This window comes from Berkeleyomyces rouxiae, assembly GCF_048999995.1.
Source record: "Berkeleyomyces rouxiae strain 22BRR77 chromosome Unknown BrBRR77_ptg000001l, whole genome shotgun sequence".
Taxonomy (NCBI): domain Eukaryota; kingdom Fungi; phylum Ascomycota; class Sordariomycetes; order Microascales; family Ceratocystidaceae; genus Berkeleyomyces; species Berkeleyomyces rouxiae.
The window spans coordinates 2,366,824-2,383,036 of NW_027396491.1; the positions used below are offsets into that span (position 1 = coordinate 2,366,824).

The 16,213-nt window shown below is 52.3% G+C and overlaps 4 protein-coding genes across 4 annotated transcripts; 1 reads left to right on the forward strand and 3 right to left on the reverse strand.

Annotated features, from left to right (window-relative positions):
• Nucleotides 1-288: 288 nt before the first annotated feature.
• Nucleotides 289-4,074, forward strand: BROUX77_000686 (uncharacterized protein; the record flags this gene model as incomplete). The annotated part of the gene is made up of 2 exons (XM_073751886.1): nucleotides 289-819; nucleotides 895-4,074. The coding sequence occupies 2 exons, from the start codon at nucleotides 289-291 to the stop codon at nucleotides 4,072-4,074; spliced, it is 3,711 nt and encodes a 1,236-aa protein (XP_073608923.1).
• A 442-nt stretch (nucleotides 4,075-4,516) lies between these two features.
• BROUX77_000687 (uncharacterized protein) lies at nucleotides 4,517-6,073 on the reverse strand (the record flags this gene model as incomplete). Its single annotated transcript, XM_073751897.1, has 5 exons — nucleotides 4,517-4,587; nucleotides 4,674-5,116; nucleotides 5,248-5,602; nucleotides 5,778-5,907; nucleotides 5,999-6,073. The coding sequence occupies 5 exons, from the start codon at nucleotides 6,071-6,073 to the stop codon at nucleotides 4,517-4,519; spliced, it is 1,074 nt and encodes a 357-aa protein (XP_073608924.1).
• Nucleotides 6,074-6,888: 815 nt separating this feature from the next.
• Nucleotides 6,889-8,120, reverse strand: BROUX77_000688 (uncharacterized protein; the record flags this gene model as incomplete). The annotated part of the gene is made up of 3 exons (XM_073751908.1): nucleotides 6,889-7,366; nucleotides 7,421-7,672; nucleotides 7,738-8,120. 3 exons carry the CDS (start codon nucleotides 8,118-8,120, stop codon nucleotides 6,889-6,891), a joined length of 1,113 nt encoding a protein of 370 aa, XP_073608925.1.
• A 4,566-nt stretch (nucleotides 8,121-12,686) lies between these two features.
• Nucleotides 12,687-15,828, reverse strand: BROUX77_000689 (uncharacterized protein; the record flags this gene model as incomplete). The annotated part of the gene is made up of 3 exons (XM_073751919.1): nucleotides 12,687-12,728; nucleotides 12,805-14,789; nucleotides 14,871-15,828. The coding sequence occupies 3 exons, from the start codon at nucleotides 15,826-15,828 to the stop codon at nucleotides 12,687-12,689; spliced, it is 2,985 nt and encodes a 994-aa protein (XP_073608926.1).
• Nucleotides 15,829-16,213: the final 385 nt, after the last annotated feature.

The following is a 16,213-nucleotide window of genomic DNA, read 5'->3' on the forward strand; positions in this document are numbered from 1 at the left end:
ACAGACAAGCTGGTCGCTGGCCGCTTGCCTGCAGGCTGCATCTCCCGAAAGCTGCTAGCTTCCAGTCAGCACAATCCATCTTTGCGCTGTCACTAGCCATTGAGCTTGCCTGCCTACGAACCAATGGCTCTTGTCTACGCTGCATCGCCTGCTAACACTTCTTGTTTCACTCCCATCAGCGGGGCTTCTTCCTTAGAACCCCTTTCTAGATCGTCCGTATCCCCAGTACCGGCTTAGTCTCCCCGAACTCCTGTCCGTGTTTTCGCTCAGAATACACGATCCGAAACAATGGCGTCCCCTGCTCCCATTGATAATGTCATGCCCGAAGGCACCGCCTCCGAAGCTGATATCATGAAGCGCCTCCACTCTGTCAATATTGAGGATGTTGTTGATGAGGACCTTCCCTCCGTGAAGCACTCCGCTTCTTCGACCATTGACCTTGGCGACTCTGAGGCTTTCCCAGAGCTGGGCCCGAGCAAGGGAAAGACCATTGCTACTCCCACCTGGGGCAGTGGACCCAATGACTCGGCCTCGGCTCCCGCTGCCGCTTCTGACGCCGCCCCTGTTCGCACTTCGGTTCCCGCCGTCACCATCCCTGGTCGCAATGTTGAGCAGGTGACTGTCCATCCTCAGGATATTCTGCCTCGCGATAAGCTCCGTCGTCCCATTCCCGATGTGATCAAGGATATTAACCGCAAGTCTCGCGCTATAATTTCCATGTTCCCGCTCCCCGGCGGCAAGATCCGGTTTGAGGCTACTGGCCCCCAGGATGTTGCCCAGCAGGCCCTCAAGGACCTTGTTCAGCAGATTGGCACCAAGGTAAGCATTCGTACCAATTAATCCACCTTGACAGTCTGCACAACACCACCACTAACAATTTGCTTGTTTGTATAGACAAATGTCTCCGTCTCTATCCCCCAGTCTGTGCGTGCCTTCATCATTGGTAAGCAGGGGTCTACTATTAAGGCCCTGGAGGACAAGACTGGTGCCCGCATCAATTTCCCCAAGACCAGTGAGATTCCTGCTGCCGTTGCTGCTGATGAGGATGCCGAGATTATCATCACTGTCGAGGGAAACACCGTTTCGGCTGCTCTGGCCAAGAGCGAAATTATGAAGATTGTTCGCGAGCGTGGTGCCAAGGCTGTTACCAAGATCCGTAGCATTCCTATCCGCTTCTACCCCTTCATTGCTGGCCCCCGTGGCGTCCATTCAACTACCCTAGAGAAGAATCTTGGCATCAGTGTTCACATCCCCAACATTACTGCTGCTGCCTTCTCCAGCGGCAAGGCCACAGCCTCTGAGGACTTCCCCATTACCCTCACTGGTGATCGTGCCGCTGTTCTCAAGGGCAAGGCTATGATTGAGCAGCGCGTTGCTGATTTGAACAACCTCCTCAAGACCTACGAGTGCCCTATTGAGCGTGGCCGCCAGCAGTTCATCTTTACTGGTCGCGCTTTCTCCCTTGACGATTTCTTTGCTGAGACGAACTGCTTTGCCCTGCCCTCGGCTGCTGACGACGATGAGATTGTCACCATTATTGGCCCTGCCTCCGCCATGTCTGCTGGAACCAGCACGTTTGAGGAGCTGGCTATGAAGATCCAGTCCACCGCTGTCGATATTTCGCGCCTCCACCGTGATGCCGCTGGTGGTGCGGCTGCCCATGCGCGCAACGTCACCCGTTATCTTCGTCACATGAAGGTCATTGATGAGATGGAGAAGAACTTCAATGCCTACATTGATACTCCTTTCTCTGAGCACGGCGCTCTGCCCTGGCAGTTGTATATTAGCAACCCTGCTAACGTTATTTCTGCTCGCTCCGAGATCAGCAACGTTATGGCGGCTTACCCTCCTACCAGAGTGCGCACTACAAATGTGGACCCTTTCTTCCACCCTCACCTTCGCAGCAACGTTGCTTCTCGGGTCCGGGAGGACTATGGTGTTCGTATGGTCATCCCCGAGTCTAGTGAGCCCAAGGCTCCCGTTGTCTTTGTCTATGAGTCGCCTGACATCCCCACTATCCCTGACGCCCCCAGCTACATGCGGGGAGCTCCCCAGGAGTCGGAGATCAAGGCTTTCAAGCCTGCTCTTGACAAGGCGACCAGCCACGTCACCGGCTTGGTTTCTAACCAGGAGGCCATCACCAGTGCTGCCATGGACATCCCCACCAAGTTCCACGAGCGTCTCCGCCGTTTCATCAAGGCCGAGCAGGCAAAGTTGCCCGAGGGTGAATTCCCTGTTCGTGTTACTTCTGGTGGTACTCGTGTTGCCCTGCGTGGCCCTGCTAGCTCCGTTACCTCCATGGGCACCAAGATTGAGAAGTTCCTTGACCAGGAGATTCAGGACGATCTGGAGCGTGGCTTTACCCTGACCTTTGACTTCCCCCAAAAGTTCGCCAATCACCTTATTGGCAAGGGTGGCTCCAAGATTCGCGAGATGCGCGAAAACTTTGATGTCGAAATCCAGGTCCAGGATGGTCAAGTTGAACTCAAGGGCCCCAAGGCCAAGGCTGAGAAGGCCAAGGCTTACATCATGTCCCTGGCTCGTACTCTGGCTGACGAGACTACTCACGTCCTGAAGATTGACCCTAAGTTCCACCGTGAACTGATTGGTGCCCAGGGCTCTACTACCAACCGCCTGCAAACCCGCTACAAGGTGCACATCTTCTTCCCTCGTGTTGCTAAGGCTCCTTCGGACTCTAGCAGCGATAGTGGCAACAGCGATGCTGGCAAGCCTCGCCGCCAGCAGGGCCCCGATGAGGTCATCATCCGCGGCCCCAAGAAGGGCGCAGATGAAGCCCGTGATGAGATTTTCTCTCTGTTCCAGTACCTCAAGGAGCACTCATTCTCTGCCACTATTGTTGTCAAGCAGAAGCAGGTTCCCTCTATCATTGGCCAAGCCGGTGCTGCCCTTGAGCAGTTGCGCCAAACCACTGGTGCTAGAATTGACATCCCTCCCAACCGCGATACTGAGGATGTTGAGATCCAGATCAAGGGCACCAAGGCTGAGGTCCAGGCTGCTGAGAAGCTTCTTCTGGAGCAGCGTGCTATTTTCGCCGACACTGTTGTCAAGACTCTGGATGTTGACCGCAAGCATCACAAGAACCTGATTGGTGCCGGAGGTATGGGCATCCGTGACCTTGTTCAGGCTGCTGGTGGCTCGGTTGAGCGCCGTGATCTTGCCCGGGCTATCCAGTTCCCCAAGCAGGAGACTGATGGCAACACCATCAAACTTGAGGGCCGCACTGATGTTGTTCGGAAGCTGATTGAGGCCATTACTGCCAAGGTTGCTGAATGGGATAGCCAAGTGTCAGAGTTGATTGAGGTTCCTATTGACCAACACCGTGCTCTGATTGGCCGTGGTGGTGATGTTAAGCGTGGCATCGAGACCAAGTTCAGCGTTTCTCTGGATATCCCTCGCCAGGGTGAGAATAACACCAACATCAAGGTCACTGGTCGCCCTGAGAATGTCGAGGTTGCCAAGGAGCACATTGCCACCCTGGTCAAGGAGCAGGAGGGCGAGACCATCCAGATCCCTCGCAACATGCACCACTCCATCTCTAACAACGGCCAGATTTTCCGTCGTCTGCGCAACGACTTCAATGTCCGCGTTGACCACGCCGGCCAGTCGATCCCTGCTAAGCCCGAGCCTGTTCGCTCCACTGGCGGCGCCCTGCCCCTGATCACCGACAACGCCGACGCTCTGGCATCTGCCTACTCATGGTCCACGGTGCAAAGTCCCGAGTCTACCGAGACTGGCGAGATCCCCTGGGTCCTTCGTGGCTCTCCTGAGAACATTGAGAAGGCTAAGAAGGCCATCCAGAATGCCCTGTCGCAGTCCAAGAGCAGCGACACTACGGCTTTCCTGACCCTGCCCGACACCAAGAGCTACCGCTTCATCATTGGTGCTGGCGGCAGCAAGGTCAAGTCCATCCGCACCCAGAGCGGCTGCAAGATCAACGTGCCCCAGCCCAACGCGGCGGACCAGGCCATTGAGATTGTTGGCTCGCCCGATGGTGTTCTCATGGCTCGTGACCTGATGCTAGAGGCCGTCGAAGAGGGTCTGGATAAGTTCTAAGTGGCTCGTGCTTCATGATTTGATGTTAATTGTTTTTGTTTTATGTTATGTATATCCCGAGGCTCATTTTTTGTACATGGTGTTGAGCTTACTGGAAACCAGCCGGAGGTGACAAAGTCAACTTTACGGAGCTTTCATTTGCTTTCTAACTTTTGTTGGATGTTTTTGTTTTATTTTCTGCTATTTGTTTCATTTTTTTCACTCAGCGTCATGATACTTTTCTCGTTTTTCATTCGCTCCCCCCCCTCTTCCTCACAACCTTCATTTTGGTGGTTAGTGTTTGAGAAGTGGGGGAGGCGTCGCTACAAAATGGTCGGGGATCTGGCTTTGGTAAAGATAGACCAAGGTTTAAATAAGTATGGGTGTTGTAATCTACTAGACACTGGTTTGCTTATTCCAAACATCTTATTCGCGTGTAAGTAATATACAGTTATCTGTCACTCTAGTTAAATTGCTTGTCGTAGTCCACGAGCGTAGTGCGGTAGCGAACCTTGCCGTCTCTGAGCTTAGCGACTGTGGTAAATGTGCATGTTAGCCATGTGACTTCTCTGCGACTCCATCGCCTTTGTTATGAGCCGGGAAGAAGAGGTGGTACTTACGTGCTTTGCCGACATTCTCTGCGCTCAACGGCATTGTCTCGACCCACGTCTTGACGCCCTTGTCCACGACAAGCTGCAGCATCTCGAGAATCTCCTTGCGCGAGCCCAGATGGCTCGACCCAATAAAGACGCCGTTGGTCATGAGGTCCTGCGGCTTGATTTTCCAGCCGTCGCCGTCGGGCAGGCCGATGGAGATGAACTTGCTATGCACCTTGAGCAGGCCCAGGTACTTGCCCACGTCAAAGTCAAAGACGTTGGCCGTCGACACAATCAGGTCAAACGTGCGGCGGTGCGGCTTGTCCCAGCCCTCTTCGCCCGTGATGATCACTTCCTTGGCGCCCATGGCGAGCGCGTCGTCCTTTTTGCGCGCCGAGTGCGAGAGCGCGTAGACGTCGGCGCCGAGAGCCTTGGCAAACTGAATCCCAAAGTGGCCCAGGCCGCCGCTAGAGGTGGTGTTAGTACATGAATCGCCAGGTGGAATAAAAGAAAGAAAAAAAAGAAAAAAAAAGAGCCCCTATTTTTCTTCTTGTATTTCCTTCCAGGAGGGCGAAGAAGGGGGTGAGTTTGGACTTACACTCCGACAATACCAACTTTCTTTCCGGGCCCGGCGCCGTTCCGGCGCAGCGGCGAATACGCCGTGATTCCGGCACACAGCAGCGGAGCGGCCTCGGCCGACTTGAGCTGCTCGGGAATCGGAAACGTGTAGAACTCGTGTGCGCGCACATGCGACGAGTATCCGCCCTGCGACAGCGTGCCGTCGCGGTACTCGTCGCCGTACGTGTGCACCCACTGCGCGCAGTACGTCTCGTTGTAGCTCTTGCAGTCGGCGCACTCGAGGCACGAGAGGATCTGCGCGCCCACGCCCACGCGGTCGCCCGGCTTGACGGTCGTGACCTTGTCGCCAACGCGGACTGCCGTGCCGATGATTTCTAGTCGTGCGGAGGGGTTTTTAGTAAGGGTTGTGTGACGGAACCGAAGAAGAAAAACAACAAAAATAAAAATAAGGGGGAAAACCCCCTTGCTGCGGCTCGTCGTCGGCGTTTCCACCGTAGGATTTGCCTTTCTTTACATCTGGCAGGAATGAGTGGGGCGTTTTAAACGTACCGTGGCCGGGAATTATGGGCCACTTGTCATTTTCCCAGCCGCCGTTAGCGGTGTGCAGGTCCGAGCCGCACACGCCACAGGCCTCGATCTTGATGTCGATGTCATGTTCACCAAACGGCTTTGGCTTGAACTGCAGAACAAGGAAGAGATGAAATTAATACTCGTTCTCTCTTTTTTTTTTTTTTTGCACAACTCGTAGAGAGGATAATCTGGGAACTCACCTCCTGGAGTACAGGCTTCTCGTACTTATCCGGCGCCGTGATGGCAAAGCCCTGGAAGGTCTCGGGGTACGGCATTCTGGAGCGGTATTGAGGCGTAAAAGAGAAGAAAAAAAAGAAAAGTTCAAAAACAAACAGATCAAGTGCTCTGGCGTCTATTGAGAATTCTCCAAAGCCCAGTCGAACAACGTCAGGAACCGTGGCCTCTTTATATACTGCGTTTTTTTTTCCGCCTGCGTATCGGCTCGCTCATCCTTGTCGGCAATGACATCAGTTCTGACACCTGCTCCGCCCTTGAGGCTTCGTTCCAACTTTTGCTTCGGCTCCTCTGGGACTTGTGCGTCTTGCGCCGTGTTTCGGCCCTCAGCAGATGCAGAGCGTCCCTCAGGCTCATTTTCGGAAAAGTCGTACGAAATCTCACCGATAGTGTTATTACGGCTTACGCCTCTGCGTTTAGAACCGTCATCAATCGTGCCGAAATGTGCCGAACCTTTGTCATGTCCCCTTAGAACATGAAAAATTACTTGTCATCACGAACGAAGACCTTTTGTGAGTTTGGAGACAGATTCTTTTCAAGTCTTTCACTAAAGCTTAGATCACACCTCTATTAAAACATTGCATGGAAAAAAGGACCTGCACAAACCGGCTCCATCCTTGGAACCCCCAGACAAACATAACTAGGCTCCTTCACCCTCGGAGCTACTTGAACTCGATATCTGCGCAATTAGGTAAGTCGTAAAAAAAAAAAAAAAACATCGCTCTACTGCGAGCGTACTATGCATGATGCAGGCCGTTGCGTCATCCTGTTGAGCCACTCGGGCCAACAAGATCAAAGAATAAAAACAATCAAAAGCCATCGAGGCTGCAGATATTGCCGCCGCTTCCCAGAAGGCTTAGTAGCAGGTGTAACCACCGTCGATGAGGACATTGGAACCGGTCATGAACGCAGACGAGTCGGAGGCGAGGAACACGCAAAGACCGTTCAGGTCATCGACGGCACCCAGACGGGCCTGGGGAGTCAGGCTCTTCCAAATCTTCTTCTGAGCGTCCAGGGCAGGGACATTGTTCAGGGCAGTGTCCATGTAGCCGGGGCTGATGCAGTTGACACGGATGTCATGCTTGGCCCACTCAGCAGCCAGGGATCTGCCAAGCTGGACGACACCGGCCTTGGAGGCGTTGTAGCAGCACTGCTCCTGGGGGTAGTTGACAATGGAACCAGACATAGAGGCAACAAGGACGATGCTGCCAGGCTTGCCAGCAGCCATCATCGCGCGACCAACAGACTGCGACATGAGGAAGGAACCATTCAGGTTGATGTCAATCAGGCGGCGGAACATGGCGGGGTCGTAGGTCTCAGCCTTGATGTTGGAGCTAAGGATAGCGTTAGCACTTGTGTCATAGTAGTTATTGTGCACAGTGACTTACTCAGCAATACCGGCAGAGTTGACCAGGACATCGGGGGCACCGAACTTTTGGACGACAGTGTCGACAGCAGCGTTGATGGCAGCGCCGTCACGGACGTCAACCTTGAAGAAGGTGACAGGCAGGCCGGTCTTGTTGTGAAGCTCAGCGGCAGCCTGGTCACCAAGCTCCTGGTTAGCGTCGAAGAGAACAATGGCACGAGCACCGGCCTCGGCGCAAGCGCGAGCCATGCTGTTACCCAGACCACGGGCACCACTAGACACATGAAAACAGTTAGCATGACGTAGACAAACAAATTATCGGATGCGAACAAAACTTACCCAGTGACGATGACAACCTTGCCCATCAGAGACATGGACTTCATGGTCTTGGGAAGAGAATCGTACTGGTCCTGGGTCAGGGGCGCAACGTTGTCGTCGGCGACAGGGGGGGCGGGAGTGCCGGTAGGAGCACCGGTAGCCTTGACGGGAATGGTGAAGTGGTCGGAAGCAGGGTTAGGGCTGCCCTTTCCATCGGGGGCGTAGACCGACACAGGGACTTCTTTCTCACGCACGATCTCCTTCTGAGCACCGGTGGCCTTCAGGCTGTTGGTCTGGCTAGTAGAGAAAGCGCGGGCACCAATTGAGACATTGTTCTGAGCAGCAGGGCGGACCATGCGCGTGGCGAACCGGGCCAGGTTGGTGGAGGCAATGCGAGAAGCCATTGTATGTGTGTGTGAGGTTGTGGATAGGGTACGACTGGAATATAGCGTACGCTGTTAGTAAGAAGTAGTATAAAAGAAACAAAGCTAAGTAGCCAAGTGGAGTGGAAAAGATGTTGTGAATGGTGGATGAGAGTCAAGAGAAACAATCGCCACGAAGAAGGGGATGGGAGAAGCTAGCTTTATACTTGGAACATGAAATCCGTGGCTCAGCATTTCACTCATATCAAGCCGGGTCGGGGTTTGACTTAGTGGGTGTGGTTTGTTTGTAAGGGGGTGGCCAGGTCAGCAACGCAGGGAAAGAAGAGAGGAAACGTGTAAACTTGCAACCTGTGGATTCACCCTCTGCTCCTCATCCTTCACGTGGGCCTTGTTTGGTGGTGAGAAAACACTAATGTTGCCTGTTTTAACTTGTGAGGCCCTAAGTAAAAAAGAAAAAATCAAGGCAGTCGGAGGCTCTCTAGTCCGGATCCTAAAGAGGACACAGGGGTGAGTGAGGAGGATGTAGGCTTTTTTTTTTTTGGGGGGGGGGGGGGGGGGGAAAGAAGGTCAGGGATGGGGGTATGTGCAGAGTAAAGGTGGAACCGACCGCCCGGCGAACGATAGCAGAAGAGAAGACATGAGCATTATTGAAGCTTGTGGGATTACCGGACAATAGACTGAGTGTTCCAGGGCGTGGTATCAGGGAGAAGAGGAGTGGTCTTAGAGTTGCACAAGACACTCCAAAGACAGCAACCCACAAGTTGACACAACAGGATGAAGATTAAAACAAGGAAAATAGCAAGATGAGTGGAAAAGGAGTTCGGCGCATCAATTTTGGGACGCAACCCCCACGATGCGAATCATCACACTCTAGAGCGTTGAGCCACGATGGAAAAGGAAATCAAGGCAGTATTGGATACTAAACAGGCGGGATTTTGACAGCAGGATGAAGAAAAATAAGACATAGCAAGAGACACAGACCTGCAATGGCACGGCAGAACACATTGATTTTCATGAAAACTTCATTCAGGGCCGAGCACACAAGCAGTAACGAACTGTTACTTGTACAACAACTTTGTTGGCTAGGTTTAACCAGGTTTTTCTTCTCACGCGTATTCCGGAAGGGTTTGGAAGGATGGTCGGATTGTGGTGGTCGGGGAGAAGCGCCAGGGAGACAAAGAAAGGATGAAAAAGTAGTTATAGCATGGGATAATGCAGTCGCTCGATCAGCAGGGAACTTGCATGGCAGATGCGAAATTCATGTGACAAATGGGAGAGATACACACCGTAAAGCAGCAAGTTGAATGGCTTGGGAGCAAATGAGCTCAAACTTGAAGGCCTTTTTTGCTGGGATCAGGGATGCGAGCTGTTGTGGTTGTGGGGTGATGGGATGTAAAGGACACGACACGACGACTGTGGTGTTGATATTGTGGTTATGGTGGCCATTAACAGTTCATGGGCACATGTGGCCAGCTGGGAGTTTCATGCTGGCCGGAGTTTGCCAATAGTTGATATTTTTCAAGAGTTATTCACGTGTGGGTGTGATTAGGGCTCAGCAGTTGAGCTTGCCCTACACGACCGAGACGACAAAGAAGGAGCGAGGTGACTGAGTGGCTGTCTTTGGATGGACGTGGAAAGAGCATGTGGACTATGATAGTCTATTTGCCAGATAACTACAGTAGGGCACACTACATGGCTTCTAGCTAGAATGTGGTGAAGGGCAACATAACATAGACTTCTTGAAGAGGAAAGAGGAAAGATGGAGACAGGGGTGAATGGAGGCTCTTTCCCTTTCAGGCCTTGAGCTCACAATAAAGCTCTGGCCCCACTTGTAGGACACAAGGGTCGATACAATGTAAAGTATACACAAGCTCAAGCTCAAGCCTGAGCTTCTTTCGAGCTCCAAAGAAGCTTGAGCCTGGAATGTCTTAGCAGCCAAGTTAACTAATGGCCCAAAAAAACAACGAGGGCGTTCAACGTAACGCAGCGCTGGCGCGGCTCATACGAGGGCGCTGATTGCAGTTCCAGTGGGTTTGCAGCTGGTTGTCTCCTTTTTTTTTAAAAATAAATCTTTTCCACGACCTCCTCTAATATTACATTAGTTAACATGTCCATCCTTGAGCAGACGTTTTGGCTGTCTTCCCCACAAACATTCCCTCCCATTCCAAGCCCCAGTCCATCTTTGAGGTCACGCGGACACTGCGCCAGGAACTTTGTCTTGCCAAGTTGTTCTCAGGGAGGGGATCTCAATAAGGGGTCCCTTTCTGGTGTCTGGCGCTCTTTGTTCTTGTGAGGAGGACTGCCGACAATGGGAACGAGTGGTCTGTGGAGGCGGGCTAGTGCACAACGGGCCGCAGCAGCGCTGTTATGGAGACAAGACATGCAGACAAAGCGCTGGAGCCATAAAGATGCTGGAATCAATGCGCGTGGCAATACTGGCACTGGCACTGGTACCAAGTGTATGGTAGATGTGGTGCCACCCAGAGTATAGCGGTCCCAGAACCACCCACTGCAGTCTACTCGTCAGCAAAAAAGAGCATCATGTTGTCAGGCGAGCACACAAGAACCTGACAGGGGTAGCTCAGCTGGCTTTGGTACTTGATGGTGCACCCTGGCTTGGGTGTAGTTACGCCATACATAAACTATCGTGAGGTTGAAGCTGTCCAAATTGGCGGGGAAGAGACCCACCCTGCGCCCAACCAACCAGTTTAAAGTGTGTGGGACATTAATATGGATGCCAATAGGAGGCGATGGGCGACCGTGAAGCGATGCAGACACAAATTGATGCAGGTATGAAGCTACATGCATCCAGGCTCTCCTGCCCCTTGCGTGATATGGAATGTGGGCAGCTGAAGTTGTGAGGCATCGCCAGAGAGCGGGTTCGAGCACAGGTATAATGAATGTCCCCTGGGTTTACGCGGTGTAGAGACGGTGAGCAGAGCATGAAGCAAGCCATTGTCGCGGCAGTAACGGCAACTGCAGGCATAAAGAAACAATACAGCCACCCACAGAACAGCAGTCACGTGCGCCATCGACAGGCCAGAAAACTATCACCATGTGGAAAAATGAGCGTGAATTGTGGTGTCGAGATCTGCCCGTCTTTTTTCGTCCGCTTCTCCTCCCCACGCCTCCACCTTTTGTTGCTGCTTACACTGCATTTGCCGGCCACGATTTCAAGGTTGCACGGCCAGGCTTGTTTTTATTATTGATTCCTTTACCCCCCGCTAAGCCGGCTGCCATTCTGTGTCTGAAGATGGTCATGTGGCCACTCAAGGTTTTCCTCTTACGCTTGTGAAAGGGGGAGGTGTGTTGTGTTCCTCGCTCCTCCTGGCATGCTATGTTGTATTGTCCTGGTGCTTCTGCTTCTGCGCGCACGCCCAAAGAGACAACAACAGAATCCCAAGTTCCAGGCCGTGCCACGCCGTTGCTCAAAGTTTCAAGCCTCATCTCGTTTAGTCCATGGTTTGGTGGTTGACAAGAGGTCATATGACCCGACAGAATTTTCCTTCCTTCTCTTTATTTTCTCTTTTTTCTGTTGCGCTGTCGGGAGCTGACCAGGGGACGCCACAGGAAACACCACCACCAGATGGTCCATGTGACACAAGGCCACGTCCGTTTGCCAGGACAAGAACATGTGTTTGTGTTCTGTCGACAACATGTGTCTGGTCGAGGCCATTTTCGACCGCACACACGGCATTTTTTTTCTTGCGTCCGACGGGCCGGTACGGGTATCACATAACGAGCCTCATACACAACTCAAAATGCCGATATCCGAGGCCCATCGAGCAATGCAGTGAGTGGAATCATTGCGAGGTTTACCCTCCTTTTTTAGCCAAAATATTGGCTTCTTTTATTCGCTGGCGGCCTTCCAGGGCTTCTGAAATATTCGCATCGAGGCATCATGGCTTCAGTCGCGTGGCATCGTCAAAGCACACACTTTAACTCGTGCTGCACTGTTTACGCCTGGTCAAATCTGAGAATTTCTCACCAACGTGTGAATTCAGCGCCTGAAAAAAGCATACCCAGCTATATAATGCGTGCCCCCACACTGGCAAACTGACTTACACTAGGGGGTGTGCATACAGTGAATCTCACGATCTTTTTGGTTCTGTTTCCCGCGCCTCGTTAAGTGAGTGCAGCCGCCGTGCTTCTCTATTAATAGGCATACATGCAAGCCATAGCTTGTCTTTTTAGCCTAGAGGAACAAACCATCGTGACCCCCCACAAAGACAAAGCCAGCCTTAACTGTGGGGAAGAAGAAAGAGAGAAAAAACCACGTGCGTGTCTGTAAAGTGAATCCCGACAAAAACAAAACTACACAAAAAAAGGCTCCATTCTGAATTGCCGAGTCCACCAAAGACTCGCCCAAGCTTACACCTAAAAAAACGCAACGCAACAATGATGATGGGAAAGAAACACCAAAACCTCGACGTCAAGCCTTTTATCGTCCCAATCCTGCCTGTCCACCAAACTCTGCACCGTCGATGATCGTCTACATCTGAATGTAAAGACCACCCGTGCAATGATACACGATATTTTTTCTCGCATTATCTCTCCTGATCTCTCGTAGCATATTCCGTTTCATGATTATTCGTTGATGGCGTAAATCAAATTCGATACATGGACAGCCTGTATAGCAAATCATTACGTTAATCATCAGGACACACAAAAAATAAACAATTAGTCGGCAGAGAAATAAACCTACCAATGCCCGATTTTCTGTCATGATGCGGAACAGATCGTTGAGCGACCCCGAAAACAGCATTGCCTTGCGGCCCTGTCCCTTGCGATCGTCGTCCGTATCGTCCTTCATGTTGCGCGCGATATTGCGCAGCACTAGTACAGCACTCAGCGGGATACCGCCCGTTTGCATTGGTGCGCTGGGGTTATGCTCATCGCGGGTCATGGCCGTCTCGACGTTTACCACCTTGACTGTCTTGCGAGGAACGACCCAATCCCGTTCAGTCTTGTTCGCAGTAGTAGCGGCGTTGATATTGTTGTTGCTGCTGCTAGTGGTTGTTGAGGGCTGGGCGGGAGTCGGAGGAGTGGGAGTATAGGCAGCCGACGGTGTTGTGGAGTTAGTAGTAGCGGGCACTCCATCAAGACTAGGCTTGGATGGCACTGAGGGCGATTTGGCGTCTACTTGAGTAGAGCTAGAGGTGGCCGACCATAGACTGGAGGCGTGCGTGCGGATGTGGTTGGCGAATTCGAGCAGGGACATTTCACGCTCTTCCATGTTACGGTCGCACATGGACCACTGGCAACTGAACTTGGCTGTACGGTTAGCCAGTTTACCATCCTCTTGGGCCTTTTCTTGCAGGTGGTCGATCAAAATGTGGTTCAACATGTCACGGGCGTTGATGTGGTACTTGGCACATTTGACCCTAGTTTTGGTTTCCGGATTCATCACAGTCCAGGCACACGCTTTGCAAGGCCGGCCGTCGAGATTGAGAGGTGCAAAGCGTGGTCGAATCCCCTTGATAATGAACTTCTGTGCATTGTTGTCTCCTACAACCTGTGGCATGGCAGTCTTGTAGGCGGTCGTGCAGTTGCGGATGAAATCTGCCGGCGTTATCATGGTGAGATCACGCGCCTTGAGACGCGTGACAAAGGCTTCTTGATATGCTTGCCAGGCTGAAAGCTGAGTAATGTAGGCCTGTGCGTCCTCCTCAAAACAGCATTGGATCCAGCGATGCACTCGTTCGGGCTCCTCAATGTTCATAAACTGGTCGAGAAGCGGCCCGGGTAGAGCTGCTATTTCCTGTGGTGCCGGAAGCGTCTTCTCAGCCTCAAGAACAACCTCGTGAGTGACATGCTTGGCGCCGTGCGAAAGTAAAAAGACAAGGTAGGTGATGAGCTGAATGGTAAAATCACCATTTACAAGCTTTTCCACATTTGACACAACGGCCGTGTACTGGTAGAGGAAATCGAGGCCGGCGTCAATCAATTCTTCATCGCCGAGCAAAACATATTGATAGATGCGCTCGAGAATTTCCACTGGCACATTCTTGAGCGTGTTTGCTGCTTCGAGATTCATTGATATCCTACCAAGCGCCCGTAGCGAGGACAGAATGACTCCGCGGTCGTTAGAGTCCATTTGCCCTAATAAACTAATGTACAGCGGATCTGTTGACTCGAGCACAAGGAATGGTGTGATCTGTTCCGCAATATCGAGTGCTGCATGCTTCAGCTCAATAACCGACTCCAGGTTGGGTAGATTTAGGATGATGCATAGCAAGTCCCTGGCAGGGGCAAACTCTGAAAGATAATGGGCATTTTCAGGAAGTGTAACCATGTTTCTCAAGGTGAGGAGCGCTTCGTTAGAGAGGGTCAAGCCATCGGCAAACTCAGCTGGTTGCAGTTCATCCTGTACGGCTTTAGGTATCAATCTGGAAATGCGATGGAGGATATCTGGACAGCTGTGAAGTCCGTCCAAGGCGCCAATATCAGGGTTGGTAGGGTCGACAGTCCAGTTGATATTCCAGTTGACATGGTAAAAATATGAGGCAACTTCCAAGGCTTTTTGTACTAGACCTTCCACCAGACCGGGGAAGGACTCGAACTTGTACTTGTCGCCTCTTTCGTATGAGATCTTGACCAAATGGTTGAGCGCATAAGTCTGTTCCTCCTTGAGACCAGATCTCAACGAATAGAGACAACGGAGGTAGATGTTGGGACCCTCAAAGCCCTCTATAGTAGGAATGGGTTAGAACGGAGACAGGAGACGAGACTGCGAAGAGTCAACTTTACGGTTGCTGGGAAAATACTTACTGCCGGGTTGGAAGGGTGGTCGAGGGCCACCTGCTGCCAACAGCCTATCTGCTTGTTGTCTACGAAGGAACTCTGCGTGGTTGTTTCCGGGGGTATCGACAGGCTTCACGTTGATTGTCAAGGTAATTTTGGGATCATATGGCTCTGTCGGCGCGTCAACGAGATCTAGCTTTTCGTTGTAGATGCCATGGTTTCGTGGAATGCGCGGTTGTTGTGGCATCATGTGTGATTGTGCGCCTGTGTGGCCATGCATTGGGTGGCCGTGGGTGAGGCCTGGATGCATTGGTTGGTGACCGTGTCCGGGGTGGTGATGGCCGGGCGTTGGTGTACCTTGGCCCATTGGGCCGTGGTGGCGCGATGAGGTTCTGGGCTGTCTTGTTGGGCCCGTGTCCGGCTGGAAGATGACTCTTTGCGCCGGCGTCTCGCGCAGGCCGCGAGAGGCACGGGATGATACAGGAGTACTAGAGGCAGCGGAGGGGCGGACGGGGGAGTTGAGGTCGACGGCGGGTTCGAATCCCATGGTACTTTCGCGCTTGTACCCACGGTAGTTTTCCCTCGTTCTAGTCAAAAGGCCGGCGCCTTTGGCGGTGACGTCCTCGAGAATATCCTTGGGCGGGGGTTCCTGGTTGTGTACAAATTTGATTTCGTAGGCGGCCAAGTTCTTGTAGAACTTTTCCTTGAGCGCAAAGGCTGTCGAGGCCTCGTTGGAAGAGATGATGCCCAGCTCGTTGGCGATTCGGCGCCAGGCAAGCTTCTCGTCTGAGATCTTGTCATATCCTCCATTGGCCACAACGTGGTTGAAAACCTTGTAAAGATCGAGATGGATGTTTCCCACCCTGGGCTCGCTGTCGAAGTTGGTGCCACGCTCGAGATGGTAGTTGCGGACCTTGTCAATGAAGTCATTATACTCGGGCGTGCGGTCGATCTTGTGGAGCTCAAACTCCCCGGTGGAAGCCATGTTGGGCGATGGTGTTGACGGTGGTCCGGAACGATCCGCGCAGACAAATGGGGGGTTCACGATCAATGTTTTTAGTAGTGAGAAAGAGGGCGTTGCAAGGCTGGGCGGGTTAAGTCTCTGGAGAACTGACAGGGCGCAAGCGAAAGTCTGAGACTGTGCGACGGGGAAGCTAGAAACTCAACAATGGAGGGGGTGTGTAGGGAAAAAAAAAAAAAAAAAAAAAAAAAAGGCCCGGTAAAGGCTTATTACTGGAGTCGCAGTTCTTGTTGGTTTGAGGTGTTGCTCTGATCGCGTTTCTTTGTGGAAAATCAAAAAGGCTGGACTAGTAACGCAACGCGACAAACGACAAGGGAAAGGCTGATATTTTGCGCCAGCCAATCAAACT